We start from the raw sequence: 25309 nt of genomic DNA on the forward strand, positions 1-25309 counted from the left end.
CATGGGGAAGCTCCAGACGGAGCAGGAGCACAGCAGCCAAGATGGAGAACCGGCTGAGCTGACGACCCTCAGAAGTCCAAGTTCCAGCTCCGCGGAAGCACCCCAGTCTGGGTTCGCATTCGAATTTTCCACGCGGTTCGCGGCCGACAATTGCAAAGCCCCGCCCATCGCGATCGCCCCTCCCCTCCCCGTGACGCAAGGAGGAGGAGCCTCTGGGGCTCGCTTCGCCTCTCGGCAGATGACTTCCTGAGCCCCTCCTACGCACGCGCCGCTCGGGCACTCGCGCCGGCGCAGTTCGGCACCAGCCGGGCGGTCCCCCTCCCCCCCCTAGCAACGGCCTCCCGCTCCCTCCTCCGCCCCTCGGCCTGGTGTGCGCACGCGCATTCTTTCCGGGGTTCGCCCCTCCCTCCCCGTCACCCGTAACAACCACTCGAGCCCTCGCCGCGCCCCTCGGCGCTCCCGCCCCGGCCCCCGTCCCCGGAACCGGCGGTCTAGCGGCGGCAGCCGAGCCTGTGGCACGGCTCTCTCCCCGCGGAGCCGCCGGCATGAACGCATCCCGCCGCCCCGCGTCCCCGATCCTGTCCTTTTGACAAGAGGTAAGCGCGCGTCGTCGTGGAGAGCTAGGAGCGCGCCCGGGTTCCCGCCCCCGGCCGGATCCCTCTGCCGAGGTGGCCGCGGGCGCTCGCCCTCTCCGGGACGGCAGAGCCGGCCGGGTCTTCAGCCGCCGCCGCCCCGATCTGGCCCGCCCCCACCTCCGTCCAGCCCCGGCCTGCTGGGAGGCGCTCCCCCGGGGCCGACCCTGGGCTGATTTTCAAACACCAATCATCATGCAATAGAGGCAGCCCGGGCCTCCCGTGCCATTTGGCGGTGGTCAACTCCGGATGCCCGCGTGGGGAGCGGATCTGGACCAGGCTCCCCAAACCGAAAACCTGCCCGAATTCAGGGAGCTGGCGAGCAAGCTGGTCCTTCAGTGTAGTCACTTTGGGTAAGAGTTTCTTAATACAGGCATCACGCAGTGCTTGCATCCTCTCCCCTAACCGTCAGCACCTGGTAATCATCCTCCTTTTATTTGGGAGATAACCCGAAAACTAATTTTCTCAATTAAAAAAATGTAAACGATGATTACATTCCCCAGCGAGCAACAGCATCGTCAGGTTTACGAGAGTGAGTGGAACGCGGTCTCCTCGCTCCAGGACGCGTCAGCGCCTGAATCAAGATTAATGAAGGCTTGAGTTTGGAGGAGAACCGAGGAGTTTGGCTCACGGCCTTATGGTTTGAAAGTTGGGAGTGTTAAGATCATCTCACAGAGATGGAATCAGGAAAGGCGAATCGGGCATGCTTGAGGTCACTCAGAGTTAGTAGCCTTTGTAGTTTTCCAACTGTTGGAAGGGTGGTTTTCCAGCTTAACCTGCTTGCTTCTTCCTAGTGCTGTGCCAAGCAAATACGGAGCAGAGAAACTTCCAGACCTGTTTAAAGCGTGTAAACATTGTAGAAGTGCAGCTATATAGATTGCAATTCTCTGAACTATATCAGCATAGGCTTGTCCTTTTTTTTTTTTAACAGCTTGAAGTTGGGATAGTTAGATGCTCAGTTTTGAACTTTTGAAGGTCTTTACATCGTGTTTAGATAAAATAACATCTTTACTGATTGAACCTTAGCAGGACTGGCGGTCTTTCTGGGTTTTTCTTTTCTTTCTTTTTCTTTTGTTTTTCTCCCTCTCTTTTAAGTAGGTGAGCAAAACGCTCCAGCTGACTCTGAACACAAGGGTGTTTACAGAGAAAGCCACCCTTGCCAAGCCCTGGAGTGATTTTGTATGCAAAGGAGGGTTCCTTGACCTCAGGCTGGAGCCTGTAATTGATTACCTTTGCAGGGCCACGGCTTCTGGAGGACTGAGGTTTTTGGAGCCCCTTCAGCTGAAGCTGGGCAGCTTCCCTGCTGTTTGAAGAGAGACTCTGAAATTGGATCATAGAGTTAGGAAACAGGAAGCAACAGAAGTTCCCTTTGAAACCAGTTCTTAAGTATTCCAAAATTTGAGAAACAGTGGTCCTGCCCAGTGTCTGGTGTCATTCCCCCGCCCCCAGGCCCGTGTCAGCTGCTTCCCCCACTCCCCACTTTTTGTGTCATCCCCAAAGCTTATGTCTTAATGTGTTAGTATTTTTGTTTGGGTCCTTGTAGAAGTTGTTTAAGAGAACATAGTTAAATAATCGAATCCTTGAATCCTAGGATTTTGTTGGTGTGGAGGACTAGATGCGGGGAACAGAGGGCCCCCCTCAGACCAGGGTGGCTCCATCCTTCCATGTGGGCTTCCTCTGCATTTTCTCATTTTCTTAAAGCCTTTAGCCCCTCCCCTCCCTCCGTCAGACTTTTGGCATACCGACTTTAGTCTTTGTAGTGTGTTCTTGGGATTATGACCTATGACCTGGTGGTCTCTTTAGGATGTGGCGTGATACGTGAGTTCTGACTCTCTTACTTTCTGTAATGTAGATATTTATTACACATATTTTTGTTTTTCAGGAGTAAGAAGATTGCTATTGAATTACAACCATGGTGCAGAAATACCAGTCCCCAGTGAGGGTGTATAAGCACCCCTTTGAGTTAATTATGGCTGTAAGTACCCCACGTTTCAGTTTACTCTGGCTTCTTTTTAAGATTAAATGTGGATGATCTGCAAATCTCTTCTTTGTTATCATTGCTTCCTTTGCTCTGCTGTTTCTGTGTTTGTGACTTGTGCCCAGATTCTGCTATGGTTTTTAAAATACAAGCCTCTGAAGCTGCAGAGCTATGCGTTTGTGCTGTTGCAGTGTTTCTGGGGTGATGGCTGAGAGCTTTCCTCATTCTCCCTTGGAGAACACAGAAGTGGGACCCTGACCCAGCACTTCCTGTGGATTTTGCTGATTTTTCTTTGTTCAAGTAGCTGCAGACAGGGAGCATGGTTTCTTCCATGTGATGCTTGTTTGGGTGAGAACTCTGGTCCTGAGGGAAGTCACCTCCGGCAGTCTCAGGATTGAGTACTGTGTGATGAAGTTTTCCCTACATGTTAGTAAGCAGCGCTGCTACCTAAGTTTTTCCACCAAATAATAAGTCCACGATCCAAACCCAGTTCCACAATGAGGTAGCTAAAGTGTTTATTTGTTACCTATCTGAGCTGGGCTGACAACATTCACTAGGTCAAGAGTCCGAGCCCTGCTTTCAGTGTCTTGTAAACGACCGCAGAGCGTTCCGTGTCGTTCTTTCCTGTCACAGTTAAGATGTGAGCCCCATGGCCATACATGGCATACTCAGGAGAGTGTACCTTCCGTGGAAATCACACACTAGGGTGTACCTGTGCCTTTGGCTCCAAGCTCAGAGCATGCACCACCCAGCAGGGCATGAACTCTGCTCCAGTTGGGGCCCTGTGCCCATTCCTGTCAGAATGAGTATCCGAGGTTGGCCTGGAACTTATGATCTTGCTGCCTCAGGCTTCCAAGTGCTGGGCAATCTAACTGTGCACTGATATTCCTGGCTGCTGCCCTCCTTCCTGCCCCTGGGTGACTGTTACCTGTTTCTGCTCTGTATGTGGAAAAGCTCAGGAGTTCCTATTCTTGGAGCTTCTCCTCTGCAGTGTGCTCTGAGATCAGTTAGATCAATAGCCTTGAAATGCAAAAGAAAAACTAACATCCTCTCAAGGGAACATTGCTTGCTCTTTTCCCGATTGAAGTATTACCTGTGCACAGTGAAAGGGCCTCACATAGCTGTGCAGTTGATGAGTTTTAACAGTAGTCTCCGCCCACGCCTGTCGGGACATTTGCATCCTTGACCACAGACGGCTCCTTGTACAGCTTTGTCAGGTGTGGGCCTTGCTTGTTGTTATGTGTGGGAGCTTTGTATCCTAAAAATAGTTTTGTATTTCCCCTAAATATTTTACGTGAATGATTAGAGAGAAAGACGCTCTTCTGTTTACATGCTGGCTTGGCCTCTTGCCCCCCTCCCCCCTCTCTTCTGTTTGCATGCAACCCCCCCACCAGACTTGAAGGGAGTTTTGTTAGAGGATGCATGCATGTGGTAGGAATCACACAGAAGTTCAGGAATTCCTGCTGGGACAGGCTGGAGCCTGGTGCTGGAGGGTGGCTCTTGGCAGCAGTTGGCTGGCGCTGGAACTTCTCCCTGTGGGACCACCTAGCTCCACCCGCCACTCTGCCTACTCCTTTCCCTCGCTTGTGGCCTGCTGAACTGGCTGCGGCCTTCGGGCCCAGTTCAGCTCTGTGGCTTTCTTGTTGCAGTGGCCAGTTCGTGTCTCGTTTCCTTCTTCAGACGCGGGAGAGAGGGACTGGACAGAGGCTGGGGTGTCTGACTTTGTTCAGTCCGCAAGGCTGCTGAAGTTGGGGAGCACCTGTGTGGGGAGGCACCAGGATGGAGCTGGCAGGTTATGTTGGCTAAAACTTGGTGTGTGAAAAAGCTTGACGTGGGCTGATAAGCTGGCTCCAGGGAGCGCTGGGGAGGCACTTGCTGCCTGGTTCAGTGATTTGACCCAAGTGGCGGAAAGAGAGACCTGGTGTGAGTTGTCTTCTGACCTCCACACCCGCGCTCTGGCAGCATACTGCCCTTCTCCTAATAAATGTAAAGAAAGAGTTTGTTTTTTCGAAAATCTTGGTGTGAGTCTGTGGTCAGAGGCAGAGGTTAGCCTCTTCTAGCCCTGGATTTCATAAAAAGGTGTGTGGGTTGCTCAGTGTCCAGACTTCCTGATTGCCTTTATTGCTTTCAAAATTAGGAAGTTTGCTTTGCAAATTCTATGCATGACTTTTGCATAAACTCAAGTTGGTAGCCACCCCAGTTTTTAAAGTCAAGTCGCCTGTAAACTGCTTATGTTTTTGGCAGTGGCTAACTTCCTCTGGGGTTAATTTTTTTCTTAGGTGTGAAAATAAAATATATTTCCTTCCTCCTTCCAGAACTGGGATCGTCTGTTATCCAGTCTTACACAATGCCACTCTCCCTTTCCTGCTGTGACTTTTGGAGCATAAGAGCCTCAGCATTTGCTGTGCTTTATTTGTTTATCACTATTATTAATATTATTAATTGTTTTTTCGAGACAGCGCTGGCTGTCCTGGAACTCACTCTATAGATCAGGCTGCCTACCTTACTCAAAGATCTGCCTGCCTCTTCCATCCAAGTGCTGGGACTAAAGATGTGTGCCCCATGCCCAACTTTTTTTTTTTTTTTTTTTTTTTAATGGCAACCAGTACTGTCCCACTATAGCTCAAGGAGGAGGGGAGCGCTACCCAGGAGTGTTGTGTTCTCCCAGGCGACTTTGTTCCTGTGAAGCCCAGGTTTGTGATTGAGGATTGCAGAACATTGTCAGGGGAGCATCGCCTAGTGAGACAGGAGTCACACTTTTTAACTGCATTTCTATAGAGTTAATGAAAATTCACTGTGGGCTTGAGCGTCAACAACATTGAAAAAAATCTTGTTGAGGTTCCATTAGCTCATTTGAATTAAAAAATGGCATTTAAACAAACAGAGCTGAAGTGATGGTCTTGACATTCTGAGGTGTTTTAGTCAGCCGCTAGCCTAGAAATGGCTGCAGAGAAAGGGCCAGCTTCCTACCCTGTGGGGCTGAGGGCAGTTAGTGGGGGAGAGATGAGAGTTGGGTTCAGCGTTCTTTTCAGCGCCCATGCTCCTGATAGTGCGCATCCCAGCGCATTTTGTGACGGCTCTGGTCCTTGATGATGTCCACATCCTTAGGGTTCAGCCAGACACATTTCCTGGACTGGCTTTGTTCTTGCTTGGCTCCCTTGCCTGCACAAAGGGTTAATAGTCTCCTGGGAGGACCTGTGTGCTCCACAGATCAGGGGTCAGGACCAGGCAAAGGTTGACATCCTGCGGGGGGGGGGGGCACAATGTTTTGCCTAGAAATTTTAGGACAAAGCACAGGTTTTAAAGCTCGGCCAGGTATAGTGATGTGTGAAGAGAATCTCAAATTCAGCCTGGACTGGGTGCAGAGCGAGACCCTGACTCAGAGATTTAGGTACTTCCTGAACTGTGTTAAAGACCCGCTGGCTGGACGGTTGGACTTGTGGAGGGAACTCTGAGGGCCAGGGTGTGAGAGCCTGATTTGTTTTTCTGTCAAGGACAGCTGTCCCCGTGGACAGCTGAGATGTGTAATGGAAGGGCTCTGATGACTTCTGCCCACCCCGCACTCACACATGTCCAGTCCTGCTCCTGCCCCAGCCTCCCTCCCCCTTTCCCTCCTGTCCACACTCCAGTTTCTCTGTCCCTGGTAGGACTGCTTGCCACTGAGCGCAGACACGCTGAAGATGGTGCCTTTGGGTCACACAGTTGATCCCCTCTGCCTCTCAGTCCCAGCACCTGCCCAGCCTGAGCCTTTGTCCCTTAAGTAACAGTGACCCAGTTATTCGTTCATTTACCTCCTCAGTGGTTGAGCCCTTCAGGGCTCCTGTGGACCCCACCACTGTGGGTTCAAGAGGCGATTTCCCGCTGCCTGCTGCTCCTTCAGGGCCCTGCCTGCCTGTGTCTGGCCCTTTAAGATCAGTCTGTTCTGGCATGGTCTGTGAGCCTGGTGCCTCTGCCCCTCCATGTCTTTTTATATTCCTTTGCCTCACGTGTTTGCCTTCCCCATCTGTCTCTTCAGATCTTGTTCAGCGTGTCCTGCCCTGCTTCCCTGAAGCCTCTCAAGGCATGCCTCCTGTTCCCTTCCCTTTCCTTCCCCCGGATTCTTTTTTCTCCCATTTGTTGCTGAGGGATGAACCCAGGCCGCACACACCCTGGGCACGTGCCCCGCTGCCTGCCGAGTCTCACCCACACTTCCGACTTGTTCTTAGTGTTATGTCAGCATTAGGCACTTGGCTTGTGATTGCATTTGCTTTGAAAGCTGCTGAGTGTTCCTCAGAGCGGGGTGTCGCCAATGTTTCCCTTGTCTGAAAGCGCACAGGCATGTGGGGCCTGAGTAGCAGATTTCCCGAGGACGGGGCTCTGTCTGGATTTGGTGGGAACTCAGATCTGAACCGCAACTGTGACCTGTTCTCATAGGCGTTTGTTTTCTACGTGAGAGAGGCACAGTGTCCTGGTCCTTAGGTTGTCCAGGGTGTCCCTAAAGAAGGCCCCTCTGTGACGATGAAGTGCTGTGCTTCTTTATCGTGTGAGATGCAGAGCCGTTGGTACCCACAGGAGCACAGTTGAAGAACAAGCAGCCTCCCTTGCAGGGTGGTTGTTGATCATATAGCCCACCAGACACATCCACAGCTGCCCTCCTCCGTTTCTTCCCATCTCCCTTCCCATCTCACAGCTGAAAGGAGGAGAAAGGTTGGCACAAGTCTCCATGCAAATTCTGCCGGCCCCAACTAGTTTGTGAGTAGCCAGTGATGGACAGCCACACCTCCTTGGCCTTTTTCTGTTACCCCTTCGCCCACCTCCGCATACCAGACAAAAATGAGCCCCTCTTCAGTGAACCTTCTAGATCAAATGGCATTTATATTTAAGCTTTGTTATTCCAGCCGTATGTAAACAAGACAAGGGGGAACCCATGTTTCCTATTAGTCCCTGTGGACTCTGGGGCTGCTGGGCAGAATCTTAAGCTAGAGTGCATCCTGAGGAGGTGGCTCTGCTCCCTGAAGGTGAGTAGCGTGGGCTGCCTGCTGGGATCTGCAGATCAGTTGCAGTGTTGAGTGTGCAATGTTATCATCCAACGTTTTATTGTTTTATTATTTCTTACACTTGTTTTTATGTGTGTGTTTGCCTGCATAGATGTAGGTGCAGATGTGTGTGCTTGGTATACTCGTGTGTCAGAAGAGGGCATCAGATCCACTCAGATCTGGAGTTCAGATGGTTGTGAGCTGCCATGTGGTGATGGGAATTGAACTTGGGTTCTCTGCAAGAACAGCCAGTGCTCTTAACTGCTGAGCCATCTCTCCAGTCCCCTTTTGTCTTCTTGAGCTGCGTTTTCTTCCCTTCACTTTAGGTTTCATCCTTGGGTCTTTTTCTGTTTCTGATCCAGTTTCCAGTTTTGTGGTAATTAGACCCGATACTGCAGTTGGCTGCTGTTTGACCTTCAGATGGCCTGGTGCGGCGAGTTCCTCTCTCCTTTTTCCTGTGGATTTAGACTCTCGACCTCCCTGCCTCCATCTCCAGAGGAGCTGAGATTATAGGGCTGTCTCCCCATGCCTAGCTAGAGTTGATTTCTACTCTCAGAAATGAGCACATTGCTCCAGAGGGGACCGCCTTAAATCACCCATGCAGCCCAGTTCTGGAGAACGGTCCCTTCCCTCTGATGGCGTTGCGTCCCAGTGGGTTGTTTGGAGGGTACTGTGCTCTCTGAGGAGGTTGCATACCATGCCCTATTGCTGTTAAAAGTGGGCCATTCTAGTTTGCATTTGGGGAGCTAAGCCTTCCCCGCCTTTACCCCACCCCTTTGCACTCTAAGTCAAGTCATGTTTACTGTGGGGGGCACATTGTGGGTGCTGGTATTTTTGTAGAGAAATGAGACAGGATCAGATTTAACTCTGACAACAACAAAAATGAAACAAAACAAAAAACCTGCCAAACATTGCATTATGGGAACTGTCAGGAATGCACAAATAAAGAGAATCGTAGGCTGCCATGTACCCATCACCCAGTTCCTAAGTGTCATCATCTTCAGTGATTTTCTACTGTTCTCTTTGGTGTTCAAAATCAGATTGCTTGTGTATTAGTAAGTATTTCTCCAGCTTTAAATAGACCATGTTTTTTTTTTTTTTTTTTTTTTTTTTTTGGTTTTTCGAGACAGGGTTTCTCTGTGGTTTTGGAGCCTGTCCTGGAACTAGCTCTGTAGACCAGGCTGGTCTCGAACTCACAGAGATCCGCCTGCCTCTGCCTCCCAGGTGCTGGGATTAAAGGCGTGCGCCACCACCGCCCGGCAATAGACCATGTTTTATCACTGCAGTCAGTAGCTGTCCTTCCTCAGTATCGCGTGTTCTGTCTCCTCTTCAGTCAGTAGCCGTCTTTCCTTGGTCATAGGTTCTACCTCCTTTTTAGTTACCTAAAAAGAAGAGGTTTTAGGGCTTACTTCAATGGGTCTCAACCCCTTTGGGGTCTCTATCAGCTGCCCTTCATATCAGATATTTACATTATGATTCATAATAGCAAAATAACAGTTATGAAGTAGCAATGGAGTAATTTTATGATTGGGGGCCACCACAACATAAAGAACCATATTAAAGGGTCGTAGCCCTAGGAAGGTTGAGAATCACTGGCTTACTTGCCTCCTGTTTCCAGTAGAATGGTTTGCATTTGGGTGCCTGTTTCCCGTTCCCTATCCGTCCCCTGTTCGCAGCTCCTTTCCACCTCGTTTGCATTCTGCCTCTGATTTGCTAGAGAAACTGGGTCTTAACCCAGGAGGCAGAGGGGCCCAGCCTGAATCTAACATTTAAACATGTTTTCCATCCTCCAAAGATGGCGGGTGGAGGTTAAAATGTACATTAAAATCACCGTTCCTGCCGGGCGGTGGTGGCGCACCCAGCACTCGGGAGGCAGAGGCAGGCGGATCTCTGTGAGTTCGAGGCCAGCCTGGTCTACAAGAGCTAGTTCCAGGACAGGAACCAAAAGCTACAGAGAAACCCTGACTCGAAAATCAAAAAAAAAAAAAAAAAAAAATCACCGTTCCTGTTCATTCCCTTGCTGCATGCAGGTGCTATGGATGTGCAGGCCAGGTGCCCAGTCTTCAGGGTAAACTGGGCCGTCCTATTTATAGTTTCTTTCTGACCCAGTGACTTGGGTGCATGCGTGTGCTCAGCGCCATGGCTTTATTGGCACAGTTTCCATGCAGTGTATTCTGGAAGCTCTTGGGGAAAGGCTGCTCTATGGGAGGTGGGTGTGACCAGTTGTCTGCTTGTGCTGGTCACTTGGACTCTGCCGTTTTCTACACTTCTTTCCTTCCAGCCCTTCCTGGACCTGACTCTTTTTTATTTATTTATTTATTTATTTATTTATTTATTTATTTATTTATTTATTTATTTATTTTGGTTTTTCGAGTCAGGGTTTCTCTGTGGCTTTGGAGCCTGTCCTGGAACTAGTTCTGTAGACCAGGCTGGTCTCGAACTCACAGAGATCCGCCTGCCTCTGCCTCCTGAGTGCTGGGATTAAAGGCGTGCGCCACCATCGCCCGGCTGGACCTGACTCTTGAATAGAGAGCCAGGTTAGAGTGGGCTGGCAGCTGTGTTAATCGGCCTGGACTTCTTGTGTGTTTCTGTGATGCTGTGGTAAATGTAACATGGCAGATACTGCCTGTCCCCCTTGGAAAGGGCTGCTTGGAGCCTGGGGTGGCAGTCTTTTCATTTAAGGGAAATTGTATGCAGTTCCTGGAAGTCTCAGCTGCTGAGGAAGCTGATGCAGGATGCCGGTGATGTCCTGCTGATGCAGGATGCAGGAATACCAAGTAGGATCTCTTGAGGCTAGAATTTGAGACCAGACTGGGCAGCATAGTGAGAGCTTGCTTGGAGGAGGGGAGGAAAGGAAGGGAAAAAGCTGCTTTTTGTCCGTCTGTCTGTCTTTCACAGATGTATGCTGCCCTGTTTGCACCTAGGGGTTTGGACAGTTACTAAGGTCGTCTTGCTCTTTATCCTGGAATGTACTAAACAGCTTTGTCTTAAGAATGAGTGAGTCCTGGGAAGAGTGCTGGTGTCTCGACGGAACAGGCGATTTTATCTTTTTCTTGGAAAATTGAACTGCACTGAGCTGCATCCCAGCCCTTGGTCCTGAAAGTTGTGACAGGGGTCACCTTGGAGCATCTTTTGGTCAGTTGTGTTTATGATTTACACTTGGGTCATGTCCCAAGAGAAGGATGCAGATCGAAGTTTGTGTTCAGGCTGAGATTGGTGGTTTCTGTCGCTGCCTGAGGAGCATGCTCGCCACACAACACACTGCTTCTCTGTTTCCTGCTGGGCACAAGGTTTGTTTTAAGGAACATTCTTTTTTTTTTTTTTTTGGTTTTTTCGAGACAGAGTTTCTCTGTAGCTTTGGAACCTGTCCTGGAACTCCCTTTGTAGACCAGGCTGGCCTCGAACTCACGGAGATCCACCTGCCTCTGCCTCCCGAGTGCTGGGATTAAAGGCGTGCGCCACCAATGCCCGGCTTAAGGAACATTCTTGACTCAGTGAGTGGTAATCTGATCTTTATGAAAAGATCTGAGTCTGAGAAGTTATTAGTGACTCTGTTTCCTCGGTAGCTGTTATTCTGTGATGCCAATCACAAAATGCACGTTTCTCTTCTTGCCTGTGCATATATTAAAGCCAAGGCCAGAGCTAAAAGTTGCAGGTGCGTATATTCAGAAGTTGATAAGAGGATAATGGGTGCTGCAGCATTGCGCCCAGACAGCCTCCTGTGTTTTCACTGGTTAACAGCACTGTTTAGAACACGAAGCCAGCCTCCCTCCCTCCCTCCCTCCCTCCCTCCCTCCCTCCCTCCCTCCCTCCCTTCCTTTCTTTCTGATTTTTCGAGACAGGGTTTCTCTGTAGCTTTGGAGCCTGTCCTGGAACTTGCTCTGTAGACCAGGCTGGCCTGGAACTCACAGAGATCCGCCTGCCACTACTTCTACTAGTATTGGGATTAAAGGTGTGCGCCACCACCATCCAGCTTAATTTCATTCAAGCCTGGATAATATAATCCATTGTGTATATACACATCCATTTATTCATTGATGAACATTTTGGTTGCTTCTTTCTTTTGGCTATGAAGTATAATGTACATTTTAAACATTTTAAAAAATTCACCCCGTGTCTCTGATGTGTGGAAGTGAGAAGACACTGGCAGGAGCTTATTTCTTCCTTACACCGCGAGGTCCCAGGGAACACCCCCACATTCACGTCGTTGGCCCTCTGAGTTATCTCGCTAGCCCTGACACTGTTCTTCTTGGTTTTGTTAGATTTATTGTTATTTTATGTGTACGAGTGTTCATCTACATGTATGTATGTGTACCACGTGTGTGCCTGGTGCCTGCAGAGTCCTAGAGTGTCAGATCCCTTGAAATGGAGTTGTGGCTGTTGTGAGCCACTGTGTGGGTGCTGGGAACCAAACCAGGTCCTCTACAAGACAGCAAGTGTTCTTGCCCACTGAACACCTCTCCAGCCCACATTGTACATTTTAAAGACAACTTTTACTGTGATATAACCAAAAAATAGTAATAATTGCATTCCTCCCCAGGTGTGTTGTTCGTTTGAGGACAGAGTCTTTCTCTGCAACCCAGTCTGACCTCAAGTTCATGACTCTCCTGCCGTGGTCTCTTGAGCTCTGGTGTTATAGTGTGCAAGTAAGCCCAGCCCCAGCCCGGGCTTCACCTCAGGTGGACTCAGACCTCGGTCAGTCGTTCCAAGGGCAGGTGTGATCACATCTCAGCTCATCTTTTTGTAGTGTAGACTCAAACCCAGGGCCTTTTCCCCGTGGTACTGCTTCCCCATGCAGCCAGACCCCTAGCGTGCTGTGGAAGTCGATGACAGCTATCCTCCATAAGGAGAACTGGGGACCACAGTGACCAAACAGTGGCTTTCCACAGGTGGCCCTGCCCCTCAAGGGTTGGCGACTTCCTGTCTTCTGAGACTTAAGCCTGAGACCAGCAGACTCTGCGATCAGCAGAATAGATGGATAGCAATGTCTGTAGGAACTTTGCCTCACTTCCGCCAGCCCTGTCCCTGGCCTGCTAACTCCACACGGCTTTGATTCTGGTTCATGACACCAGATAATGTTTCCATAGCTCACTGTATTCTTTTATGTGGGCAAACACATGACATTTTTAAAGCTGACAGCTGCAATTCCCTGGAACACCAAATGCTTTTCTGAAGGCCACAGATTATCTTTTACACTGTGGAAAGTCAAGCAGCTCTGCCAAGTGGATGGGCTGGAACTTGACTTGAAGGACTGCGGAGCTGTTGGAGGTGCATTTATATTGGTTTGTTCTGTTTATTCCATTTCATCTTCTTTTTTGACACAGGCTCTCTCACCCATGCTGACCTTTATCTCAGCATAGGAGAGAATGACCTTTAGATCCCCATTGAACTTCCTGCCTCCTCTCAATACTAAAATTATAAAATTATAGGCATGTGCCACGCACCTGGTGTATGAGGCTCTGGACTAAGGCCAGGTCTTCCTACAGGCTCGGAAGCTAGGAGAGTAATCTCCCAGCTGAGCTGCCCCCAGTCCCAGTGACCTTGTGGTCTCTAATGGGAACTGGCTAGTGCTGGGCTTTTACTTTGATAATCGAGGACTGTGCATCAACACACAGAGATCTTCCGCTTTCCACGTGTGGCAGGCGCCGTCAGGCAGCAGCGGTTGCTTCGTTGAATTTTCTATGAGCAACAGATAATGCTCTTGCCATAGCCGAGCGCTAACACAGGGTGGGTTAGCATGCTGCTGCTGTGTTGGGCCTGAGCTGCAGGAGTGAGGGTTTAGACAGAGGGAAGGGGAGGGAGTAGTAGTCCGCAGCCTGCTGAGCAGAGAGAGCCAGGGAGAGTGTCTTCTATCAAGGAGCAGCTGGGCCTGCATGGGTCTGTGTCCCAGTTATCATGTCCAGCTGGATGTGTGCTGCTACTTCGAGTTTATCCTTGTGTAAGGTGCCCCTGCCCCCCAATTTCCTTGCGTGATTGTTTTTGATGCCGGCTCTGGCTCTGTTGGCCAGCTTGACTCAAACTCCTGGCTGAAGCCATCCTCCCACCCGTCTCCTTGAGTGACTAGGAGCGCAGGTGCCGGTACACTGGGCTTCTGGTACACTGGGCTTCTGATACGGTACCCATTTAAATGACATAATAAAACAACCACTCAGCATGCGGGATCGAAGGACTAGTCTTATCTACAAGGGGTTGTTATCCGGGAGTAAGGGTGACATGCACCTGTAATCTCAGCACATGGCATGTAAAGATGGAGCATCTGAAACCAGTCTGGGTACACTCTAAGACTCCCATCATGCCCCGGGCACGGAGGTGTTGCTTTACTTTCAGGAACCCACGTCGGCCAGTGTGATGACCCTTCTCTCCCTTTGGTGCAGCACTTGGCTGCTGTGGCCCTCTGAGGTTGCTGTACCAGGAACTTGGCCTCTCAGAGCATGTAGCCCAGGCTGGCTTCAACCTTGTGGCCTTCCTGCTTCAAATTCCAGAGTGCTGGGGTTACAGGTGCGAGCCAGCACGCATGGCTCAAATGCTTAGAACTTGAAGAAACTTAGAGAATATCAGTTCTGTAGCAGTAAGGCCAAGGAGGACCGTGTGTCATGGGGGGGGCGGTGGGAAGTGGTTCCGGCCAGCCCAATAAAACACCTTCTGGAGAGGTGACACAGCTCATTGCTCTGTGCTGGTTCACAGGTGTGCAGTGGGCAACAGAGCCATCACCACAGGCTGTCTGACGAGGCTATCTGTCTTGGTCTAGAGACCAGCCTGGGCTCTTGTGTGGCTGACAGGGAGCCTGTTGCTGAACCAGCTTTTGCAAAGCTAAGAGAAAAGGTCCGGGAATATGAGGCAGCATGGGAGCATGCTGCCGCGCCACGTTACTGCCCAGGCTGCGCACACGAGTGAGGTTTGAAACTGCCCTCCGAGGGGCTGCCCCAGCCTGCTGTGCGCTGACTGTGTGCTGCAGACCAGAGTGAGCCCTTTGTGCACACAGCCCGAGCCCTCCTCCAGCCCTTTAGATGTTGGGCAGCATTCAGTTGTCCAGGGGCCAGTCTGCAGTCTTGCTTTGGGAAACTTGAGCTGGGCATTGGTGGCGCACACCTTTAATCTTAGCACTGGGGAGGGCGAGGTGGATCTCTTGAGTTCAAGGCCAGCCTGGTCTACAGAGCGAATTCCAGGACAGCCAGGGCTATTACACAGAGAAATCTTGTCTTGAAAAACAGAGAGCGTTCCCCACTTTTCTTCCCTTGGTCTCTTTCCCCCAGATCCCTCCAGGCTTACCAGTGCCCTGCTGTGCCAGTCAGTGCCCTCCTTCCTCAGTGTTTCATGGCCCCCTGGGTTTCTGTCTTCTAGGTGGTACAGCATATGCCAGTCAAGGGCATTCGGAAGTTTCAGGCTCTGATTTTGTCTGTCATTACCTTCCAGTTTGTCTTCAAGTGGCAGGCCTTGGAGGAGGGCCGTTGAGTGGCTTCCGTGCTAGTAGGGGGGGAGGGACGGAAGTAGAATTCATGGAGTCAGCGGGAGCCATAATGCTGCTGCTGGGGTCGAATCTCTAGTACCAAGTCATGCAAGATTGTCCAGAAGGCTTTTGTCTTGAGAACAGTAGCAGACCCAATGCGGCTCTGGGAACCCAGGCTAATGTTGACACTTATTCAGGTCACACCAGAGCCCGGTTCCCGACACAAGTCCAGATTGTGTTTCTTCATTGTGTGGGGAAATGTTAGTACCATCAGCAACAGGCCTGCTTCAGGATGGCCTGTATTAGGGGCACATTCTAGAGGGCACTCCATCACTCAGAGCCCCGGGTTGTGTATTCTGAAAGCTCTCCCTGTCATCTCCACCTTCAGGGCTGGATTTGTGCGTCAGCAACAGTGACGTGCGCTAGCTCATTGTTGAGCGCAGTCCTTGCTGCCTTCATTGCTATGAAGGCAATGTTTTGGTCTCAGTGCCGAATGAACAGGATAATGTATCTTGGCTTCTTCTTCTGATAGGGGAGAGACCAAGATGCTGATGTTGACGTCTGGTTTCTTTTCTTACAGTTGGTGAGTTACATATTAAAGCAATGGTTTCCAATAAAGCCTCATGGGTTTTACATCTTACACTTAGGGTCATAGGGAGATCATTGCATGTGAATTTGGTTTTTATATGGTGTATTTTCAGAGAACAGCTCAGTGAAATCCTTAGTTTGGCCAGGCCCAGTGTTTTTAGCCTGAAATCTCAGCTACTCTGGAGACTGAGGCAGGAGATTTTGCAGATTCCAGGTTATCATAGGAAACTTATGGAGACCTGGTTTCCAAATAAACAATAGAAAAAGAGTGGGGATATAGTGCCATAATGAAGTGTTTGCCTGGCGTGTGGGAAACCTGTCCAACATGCAACACCCCAGGGAGGGACCCACAAAGCAGAGCCTAAGCTTGTGAGCTGTCAGCAGACTTTGAAAGGCTCTCCTGGCTCTGCAGAGCTCTGCTGCCCCCCTGCTTTCTTTCCTGGGGAAGTTAGCGCAGTCATAGCATACTGTGCTGTGACCCTGTCCTGGGGCAGGCTCAGAAACACCAGGCATTTTTTATTTATTTATTTATTTTTGGACTTTTCGAGACAGGGTTTCTCTTTTGGTTCCTGTCCTGGAACTAGCTCTTGAAGACCAGGCTGGCCTCGAACTCACAGAGATCCGCCTGTCTCTGCCTCCCGAGTGCTGAGATTAAAGGCGTGCACCACCACCGCCCGGCTACCAGGCATTTTCTTATCTGTCAGCAGTGCTTTGAACTGAGGAAGATAAATCGGCAGCTCATGAGCAGTCACCTTTCCCAGGACACTGTGGGTGTCCCCCTCATGCGGGCACGCGCACACGTGTGTATTTGTGTGTCCCTTGATGCCAAGCCTTCTCTTGTGGTTTGAAATGGTGTCTCTCTGTCCTGGGGAGAATTGAGCAGTGTCCAAATTCCAGAAGAAATTGCTGTAGTTTCTCACTTTAAAACGTGGAGGTGGTCGGAGTTCACCTTTAATCCCAGCACTCAGGAGGCGGAGGCATGCAGGTTTCTGAGTTCGAGGCCAGAGCTGTTCTACGATTCATAACAACAAAATTAAGTTATGAAGTAGCAACGAAACAATTTTATGATTAGGGAGTCACTACACCATGAGGAACTGTATTGGAGGGTCCCAGCGTTAGGAAGGTTGAGAACCCGGCCCTGGAGCCTCCATTGAGCCTCTCTCCTGATTCTGTGCTTTCCCCACTAGTGTCCTGTGTGGTGTGGTTCTTGCTGTTGAAGCCTGATGACTCCCCGCCCCAGGCACTCTGCTGTGTGTCTCTGGGCCTGGTGCATACTTGGCTGTCAGCAATCTGCCATTCAAACTGTCCTGGTCATTTAAAGTGAAATAGAAACATTTCTCTTTTCAACCTCAGTATAGTGCTTCTCGAAATGTTGCTCACAAACTTAATAAATGGTGTGCGTCCCACCTTGACTCAAGCATTTTGTCTTATGGTAATAAAGGGGCTGGGAGCCCTGGCACAGAGCTGTGTGAGAGTAGATAGAGATCATAGCCCAGAGAAGCCAGCCAGAAATATCAGGGTAGTCACCTCAGGACTTCAACAGGTGCAGGTGTGGCATCTCCAGGCTGTGCCTGCCATGCCAGTCTCGAACTGTTCAGACAGCAAGGGGTTCATAAATGAGGACACGCCTGAGTTTTCTAATTAAGATGGAAAAGCAGAAGATGTAGTTAGCCAGGCGTGCTTGGTTATACTTTCAATTTTATTCAGTAGCCCCCTTCAGTCTGTCACTGTTATGAACATTTCTTGGTGGTCTTACCTGGGAATTCTTTTTTATAAGATTAAAAAAAAAATACGTCTGGGGCTGGAGAGATGACTCAGAGGTTAAGAGCATTTCATTGACTGCTCTTCCAGAGGTCCTGAGTTCCATTCCCAGCAACCATATGATGGTCCACAGCCAGCTATAATGGGATCTGATGCCCTTATCTGGTGTTCAGGCAAAAACATGCAGACAGAGCACTGTATACATAATAAGTAAATCTTTTTGGAAAATTATGCCTCTGTATGATTGCCTTCATGAACGCATGCACACATATGTATGTGCCTGGTGCCAGTGGCCAGATCCTCTGAAACTGAAGTTATTGATGGCTGTGAGCTGCCATGTTGGAGCTGGGAACTGACCCTAGGTCCTCTGCAAGAGCAGCTAACGCTGTTCATCATGGAGCCATCTTTGGCCCTTGCCAGAACTATTTCTGGGTGTGAGGTCGGTCCGGCTGCAGCACCTGTCACCCTGTTGCGAGCTAAGGTTGGTTTGGCTGTTCTGGCTTGCTAGTCTGATGTCCCCTTCCTACTACACTGCTCCATACTGGAGAGGACAGTCTTCCTCAAACAGGGGACGACTGGTCTTCCATCAGGGGCGTAGCTGCACTCCCCTGCTAGAACTGCCTAACAAGCTCTCAGGAATGCAAGTATTTCAAGATGGACTATCTAGACACCCTTGTTAAATAAGGCTTTAGCTGTCGAGTTAACTGGTCCTTATTCAGTTCAACCAGAAGCTGCAGAGCAGTCTGCTGCACACAACCGTCCTAAGCAGATCTGAGTGGTGCTTGTCACCTGGACGCAGGGTGGGCAGGAGGTCAGGCTTGGCTGCATTGCAGTTCTGTCCCCTTCCCCCCCAAAAAAACCAGGCACAGTGACTTTGTAATCCCAGCACTCAGGAGGCTGAAGCAGGAGGATTGCCATAAGTTTGAGATCAGACTGGGTTTTTCTGTGTAAAGGCTCTAGCTGTCCAGGACCTCGAGTTATGAACCAGACTGGCCCCGAACTCACAGAGATCTGCCTGTCTCTGTCACTGTCTTTCCATCCTGTCCCTGCGTCCCCTCCAGCACCCCTCCAGTTAGCACTGTGAGCCACCAAGCCCCCTGGCCCCCAGCACATTCACATTTTAGTGGAAACTTGGGGGGGGGGGCGTGCCCTGGAAAGCCCCCGCCGTCCCGGACGGCCTTGTAGGTTGAACGTAGGACTTTTCTGAACTGGATCTCCTGGAGGTGCGCTTGTCAGCACCATAGCCTCTTGTGTTTCTATATGATGAAGCTCATATTCAAACTTCACATAGGTTTCATTTTAGAGAAAATGGTTTGGGGTAGTGGCTTGGTTTCTGTCAAGGTTTTATATGCATGTCTTAGTTTTCGTCTAGGACTGACGATGGCACGAGGGGCCACTGTAGTCACCTAGCCAACTCCATATGCGTTTTATAGTTGTGAGGTCTGCCGTGTAGAGTTGAACTCGGAAATACGGCTGTTCAGACTGGGCTGTATAGTGAGGTGTGCCGTAACTAATTAGGTTATAACTTTCAAAGAGGCTCAAGTTTTTTAGAATTTTAGTTTCTTTAAATGTATTATTAAGTATGAACACAATGTTGAGCGTGGGCTCAGCAGTCTGTCACAAGAGAATCAAGAGTTTGAGGCAAGCCTGGGCTACATGGTGAGCCTGAGTGTGAGCAATCGGCAGCCCTGTGACTTGGAACCTGGATTTGTTAGCACGTAGAGGTTCCACAGGGTCTTGACGTGAAGTCCTGGCTGGCCCAGCACTCCGTGTAGATTAGACAGACTGCCCTCAGAGATTTCCTGCCTCTGTCTCCCAAGTGCCACTGAGCCTGGAAAGAGGTACATTTTCCTAGTGGCTTTCTGTCAGGGACCACACAAGCCTATAGAAGAATGAGGTGTGACCTAAAGCACTTTTCCCTGGGGAGCTGTCTAGACTTAGCTGGCCATGGGCCTTCAACCCTCCCCAGTGGCGCTGGGGTCAAACCCATAGCCTCACTCTTAGGCAAGCTCTGCTTCTGGGCGGCCCCTGCAGCCCATGCTTTTGAGGTGCAGAAACATTTGTGGTCCCTCAGGAAACGGTGTTTGGCACAGGAATCAGAAAGTCTTCTCTGGAGCCCACCAGCTGCCTGCCGCTGTATTGTCTTTCCCGACAGGTGGGACCGGGTCTTTGGCGGTCTGCTCACAGTCTTGAGTGTGTGCGGTGTTTCTCTGCTGGTGGCATTGGGTAGGCTATGGTGTAGATTGTTTTCTTACTGGTTTTCCCCCGGGGTTAACCTGTCTGATAGTCAGTTTTTGTTCATATCTGGTGCCCGAGAACATCTCAGTTGTCCAGAAAACAGCTAGCTTGGTTTGTTAGCCAAACTGGGTGTGAACACAGTTCTTTTTGGGGTGGGGTGGAGCTGTTCTTTAAACAGAATTTCTTTGAAATAAGTTTCCTGGCACCGTGCAACACTCAGCTCATTAATTCCAAGTCGATCCGCCTTCACTAAGCGAGGTTTTCTTTAGCACAGTGCTAGCTTTTCATGTGTCAGCATCAGATCCAGAAGTTGGTTAAGGGCTGAAAGCTCTGTACCACCCCCTGAGCTGCGCTCAGAACCTTGTGAGAGTGGAAGAGTGGGTGTGGAGGTGGGAGGGAGAATTCCCCAGGAGGCAGCTCCTTCTGGGCCAGGCAAGCTGATAAGGCTCTGGTGTTTTTATTATTGCTGCTTTAAACACAGTGTGCAAATGGTCGCAATAGCTTCCTCTTTCCCAAGCCAGTCTTCCTTTAAAGGAGCCTCAGAGAATTTCTTCCCTCTGCAGAAGTGATCTTCCCAACCCTCCTGACTTTCATGTTGCTAAATGCTGGGTGTGCCATGGATACTGGTAGGGGCAGCTCTGTGGCCTGCCGATGCCCCCTGGCTCCTATATGGCCCTTGGGGTAGAATGGAGCTTTGGCAGTAGGAGGCTTCCTGTGCAGCCTCCATGTCCAGCCTGTGAACTGGAGTGCGGATGGAGACGTTGAGAGGTTCTGCCCTGCTGTCCTGCTGGGGCTGGGATTCTGACAAGCACAGGTGTGTTTTCATGTGTACTGTGTGGGATTGCTGCATTTAACCAGTCACATGAAAGACAGGGGCATCCTGGGTAGTGACTTTCCCTCCCTCCCTCCCTCCTCCCTTTTTTCTTTCTTTCCTTAAGACATGTCTGTTGTTGTCTTTTAAGACGTTGACATTTTGTTTCATTTTTATGTTTTATTTTATGTGTCTTAGTGTTTTGCCTACATATATATCTGTGCACCACATGTGTAAAGTTCCTGCAGAGATTAGAAGAAGGTACCAGATCCCCTGGAACTGGAGTTACAGATGGTTGTGAGCTTCCTTGTGGGTTCTGAGACCCAAACTGAGGTCCTCTGCAAAAGCAGCCAGTGCTCTTAACCACTGGGCCAGCTCTCTCTAGCCCCATGTTTTTTCCTTTAAAAAAAATATAGGATTTTTTAGAATTAGGTTTTTGTTAAATGTTTTTCTTTTTTTTTCTTTTTTTGGTTTTTTTCAAGACAGGGTTTCTCTGTGGCTTTGGAGCCTGTCCTGGAACTAGCTCTGTAGACCAGGCTGGTCTCGAACTCACAGAGATCCGCCTGCCTCTGCCTCCCGAGTGCTGGGATTAAAGGCGTGCGCCACCACCGCCCGGCGTTAAATGTTTTTCTTAAATGAACCTCTCTGCCGACGCAAATAATCCCAATCAGACCGAATTAAAAGATACCCATGTTTAATAGATGACCTTACTCCTGGGTGGTCCCGGGAAAACATGGAGAGGGGAAGAAAGAGAAGGGGAGACCATGTGTTCATTCTCTGGGGGCAGTTTAAATAGCCTGTGGGAGTGATCTTGACCTTCTCTAGGAAGGGGTCACCCTTTGGTGGGCTTTCTCGGAGGTGGAATTTGGACTGAAGCAACTTCCAGGGGAGGAAGCTTATGCCAGGAGCTGGGGTAAAGCCCCCAGGCAAACGATCCAGACTCTTTGTATAAGGGGTGTTAGGGAACTGAGGTGATGCTTCCCACCACACAGATTTCTCTTGAAGATTTCTTCATGGGTAGTGGCGGGTTTAACTGTTTTTTGAGTACTGCCTGGGTCCTGCACATATGATTGTATCCCGTCGTTGCTTCTTGCCGCCCTTAGGATAGAGGTAAGGGAAGTAGTTTCAGTGATGCTGGCTTGCGTCTGTCTTCAGGGGCCGCTTATCCACTAGGGTGAGAGATAGCTAGGAGCCTCATCGGCTGCAGCTGCTGCTGAACGCTAGATGTTGGTGTCCCCAGAGAGACCAATTTCACACAACCTTCCCAGTCTCCTTTCTCTTAGCCCTCCTGGAAGTCAGTTTCCTGTGCTCAATGTTGGGGACTCATTGGCCATGCTGAGTGAGAAACAAAGGCAGGAGTCATTAGCTTGTGTGGGAAACTCTTATTCCATAATGTAGAAGTCTGATTATTAACAAGACCTCGTTTCAGGCATTGAGGTTCTTATTTTCATGGGAATGAAAAGAGAAGCAGGATTTGGTCCCTGCCCTGTGGCTGGTATTGCCATCTGTCAGGATGGAAGGAGCTGAGGGGGAGGAGCTCGGACGAGCACACAGAGAGAGGCTCTGCACCCTTTAGCCTCTTCTGAGCCTGAGAGCCTAGGTGCCACCTGGTTGGTCACCTAACGGTACAAGGGAGGGTCTCTGCCACGTGAGACTGCACAGGTGGGGGAGGGTCTCTGCCACGTGAGACTGCAAGGTGGGGGAGGGTCTCTGCCACGTGAGACTGCACAGGTGGGGGAGGGTCTCTGCCACGTGAGACTGCACAGGTGGGGGAGGGTCTCTGCCACGTGAGACTGCACAGGTGGGGGACCTAGGAGTGGAAGGGCTTCAGTGTGGTTTCTCTTCCAGGCTCCATCATGTGTGTGGAGTCCACTCAGCTTCAAGACGGCAGTGGTAAGGCCAGGCGTTTGGTGCACACCTGAGAGCCCAGCACTCAGGAGACAGGCAGGCAGGCGGATCTCTATGAGTCTGGCCATGTAGAAAGACCTTGTATCAAAATAAAATAGAAGAAAGATCTTGTCTCAACTGCCACCTACTCAAAAAAAAAAATGTGTTTTGAAAGTGGCTATTTAGATATTGACAAAGAGCCTCCTCCCTCTGCCATTTCTGGGTAGGTTCCTAGTTTGCTCTTTAAGAAGAGCTGTAGTTTGACAGAGAAACCCTGTCTTGAAAAACAATAAAGGAAAAACAAAAAACAAACAAAAAAGAAGAGCTGTAGTTTGGAGCCTCATTCCTTAGTTTCTTGGTGTGTCAGTGATAGAATGTGCAAGGCCCGCTCCCAGCCCTTCCTCTCTCCCCACCTTCCTTCCTTTCTTTTTTCACTTTTTTGAGACAGGGTTTCTCTGTGTCTTCCTGGCTATCCTGGAACTCGCTCTGTAGACCAGACTGGCCTTGAACTCACAGAGATCCTCCTGCCTCTGCCTCCTGAGTACTGGGATGAAATGTGTGCGCTCACTGCCCAGCCCCAGCCTCAGCCCCATTTCTAGAGCAAGGCTTTTAGCATCACTGGGAGCCGAGCATGGCAGCTCTTCCCCGAACCCCTTGCTCACTCAGTCGGGGCCTCCTGAGGTATGTCTGCAGAGTCATCTGAGCAGGTAAACGAACTCCCAGACACTGTTTGTGGTGACATGTACACGGAGACAGTTCTGGGTGACATGTGAGATTCTGGCTGTCACGGAGCTCAGGGTGCATTTGAGTGGAGCAGAGAATGAGCTCATGTGAGCTAGACCTGTAAGCACCGCAGTGCCACGTGCAGGCTCCCTTCCTGCCACGCCGTCCTCACATGACTCCCTGGGTTTCTGAACACGGGACTCATTGCTATCGGCATTTCCTCCTCCTGCCATTCCTCAGCAGGCTGCCTTGTCCCTAAGGAGGACTTCACCAGCGATAAGGACCTATGTGTTCCTGTGTCTCTGCTCATTGCGGACACATTCTCTGACCCTTGGGATACCTTGCAGTTCCCTGTCTTTTCAGAACGTGCTATTCCTCACTGTTGACTGTAAACAGAGCTCTCTGGGTTCCTGAACTAGTGAACCAGGGCCTGTCCTGTGTGTCTGCACACCACTGCACCACCAGGCTGGTGTCCTGGACCCTCTGCAGGGTGCTGCTCACTCCCTGCCTGCTCTTCCCGCATGGGTGCTGCTCACCCCCTGCCTGCTCTTCCCGCATGGTCCCTTCTGACCACGCTTTCAGATGGAAATGACCTACAGTTTCACAAAGAGCAAACGTCATGATCCAGGAAAGCCAGGACTGAGTCGAGCTGTAGCCATAACCCAGGCAGAGGGGTTGATCCTGCTGTATTCAGGGCCGAGGTCACCAGCATTCAGGTGCACACTGGCGCAGAAAGCCTCAGCAGCCGATGTGTTTTCGTAGCCAGTGTCACAGGTTCCCTCCTGAAATCTGCTGTTGGTTGTGGTTAATTAGAGACATTGCCATAACTCCCTCTCCCTATTTTTAGTTAAATCTTACATGGCTTGGCACCTGCAGTCTTGTGTGTTATTTGTAATACCTTCTTCATAGAGGGCAGACGGCAGAGCAAGTGTGGGGTTTCCCGAGCCTGCTTATCACCTCCAGCAGTGTCCGTAGTTCTCCAATCTCTGATGTAGCTACAAATATTTTCAGTCCCCTGGACTGGGTTTTTTCTGCCCGCCTGTTCCTGAAGTGGGTTAATTTAAGATGTAAGAGCTAGCTAGAGATAGGCCTGAACCATGGGCCAAACAGTGTCTAATTAATATAGTTTCTGTGTGATAATTTGGGTCTTGGTGGCTGGGAAACAAAAGTATAGTTTCTGTTTACACTCTAGATTGCTGCAGAGCCAATGACATCTGGTGCTTAGATACTTTTATAGAGTTTATAAGTGATGTACAAGTCTTTCCATGAATTTTTGTTTTGAGATCATTGTTGATTCATAAGATATTAAAATAATACTATGGCGAGCTCCTATGAGCTTCAAACGTGTTTCCACCGTGGGAATGCGTTGCAGAAATACGGTCCATCAACAGTGTCAGATCCTGCTTAATGTGCATGGGCCGCGTCACCCTGACAGCCACGCCTTCTTCTCCGCTTCCTGAAGCCCCTCCCAACCTTTGGTTTTCCATTGCTGTAAATTTGTCTTTTCATGAATGGTACAGAGTCATCATTAGTTACATAGTTAGTTTGAGGCCAACCTGGGATATATGAGACCCCAGTCTCAGCTCAAAGCAAACATTTCAAGTGGATTCCTGTGGGTTTGGCTGTTTAGATTGTGGACAGTGTGTGTGTGCAACCATAGGGCCATTCCTTTTCATGCGTGTGTGCTTTTTGGAGGACGTGGTAGTTGCTGCTTTGAGCTTGTATGTATATGGCCCTACTGGGCTGCTTCTGGGTCATATGGTGGCTTCATGTTCAGGGTTCGGTTTTGAGAAACATGTCTGCTTTCCAGATTGGTGGCATCAATTCACATTCCTACCAGCGGTGTCTGAAGGTTCTTCTCTCCATGGCTTTCTCAGTATTAGTGTGTGCTGTTTGTGTTTCTGCCGTCTGATGGCACACAGTGTACGGCACTGTGGTGGTGGCCTGTGTCTTCCAGTGACTAATCTCTTTGCTTCTTGTTTCTGTGTGGGGCTGTCTGCATGTGTCTAAGCTCCTTGCTAGCTCCTGCTTTTACCTGTTTTTGAGATGATGTTGTCACTGCTTAGCCCAGTCTGTACAAGAACTCATAATCCTCCTGCCTCCACCTTTTAGATGTTGGGGTTCCTGGCATACAACATAATGCCTAGCTTTTCCTCATGTTCTGATTGGATTTTGATTATTGAAAGGATTTTTGTTTTGTTTTAGATCATGGAAAATATTTAACAAAAA

General features: G+C 49.9%; 1 protein-coding gene across 2 annotated transcripts in view; it reads left to right on the forward strand.

Annotated features, from left to right (window-relative positions):
- The first annotated feature begins 394 nt into the window (after window positions 1-394).
- The window catches only part of Sec14l1 (SEC14 like lipid binding 1), a 45280-nt gene continuing 20365 nt past the window's right edge, over window positions 395-25309 (forward strand). Inside the window, exons 1-2 of one of the 2 annotated variants that reach the window (XM_057774398.1) lie at window positions 395-985; window positions 2515-2607. In XM_057774398.1, the coding sequence (XP_057630381.1) occupies window positions 2545-2607 (63 nt within the window). In that variant the 5' untranslated portion in view covers window positions 395-985; window positions 2515-2544. The remainder of the gene's footprint in view (window positions 986-2514; window positions 2608-25309) is intronic. The other variant, XM_057774397.1, reaches the window with a different exon arrangement.

This window comes from Chionomys nivalis, chromosome 7 (assembly GCF_950005125.1).
Source record: "Chionomys nivalis chromosome 7, mChiNiv1.1, whole genome shotgun sequence".
In the NCBI taxonomy this organism is placed as follows: Eukaryota; Metazoa; Chordata; class Mammalia; order Rodentia; family Cricetidae; genus Chionomys; species Chionomys nivalis.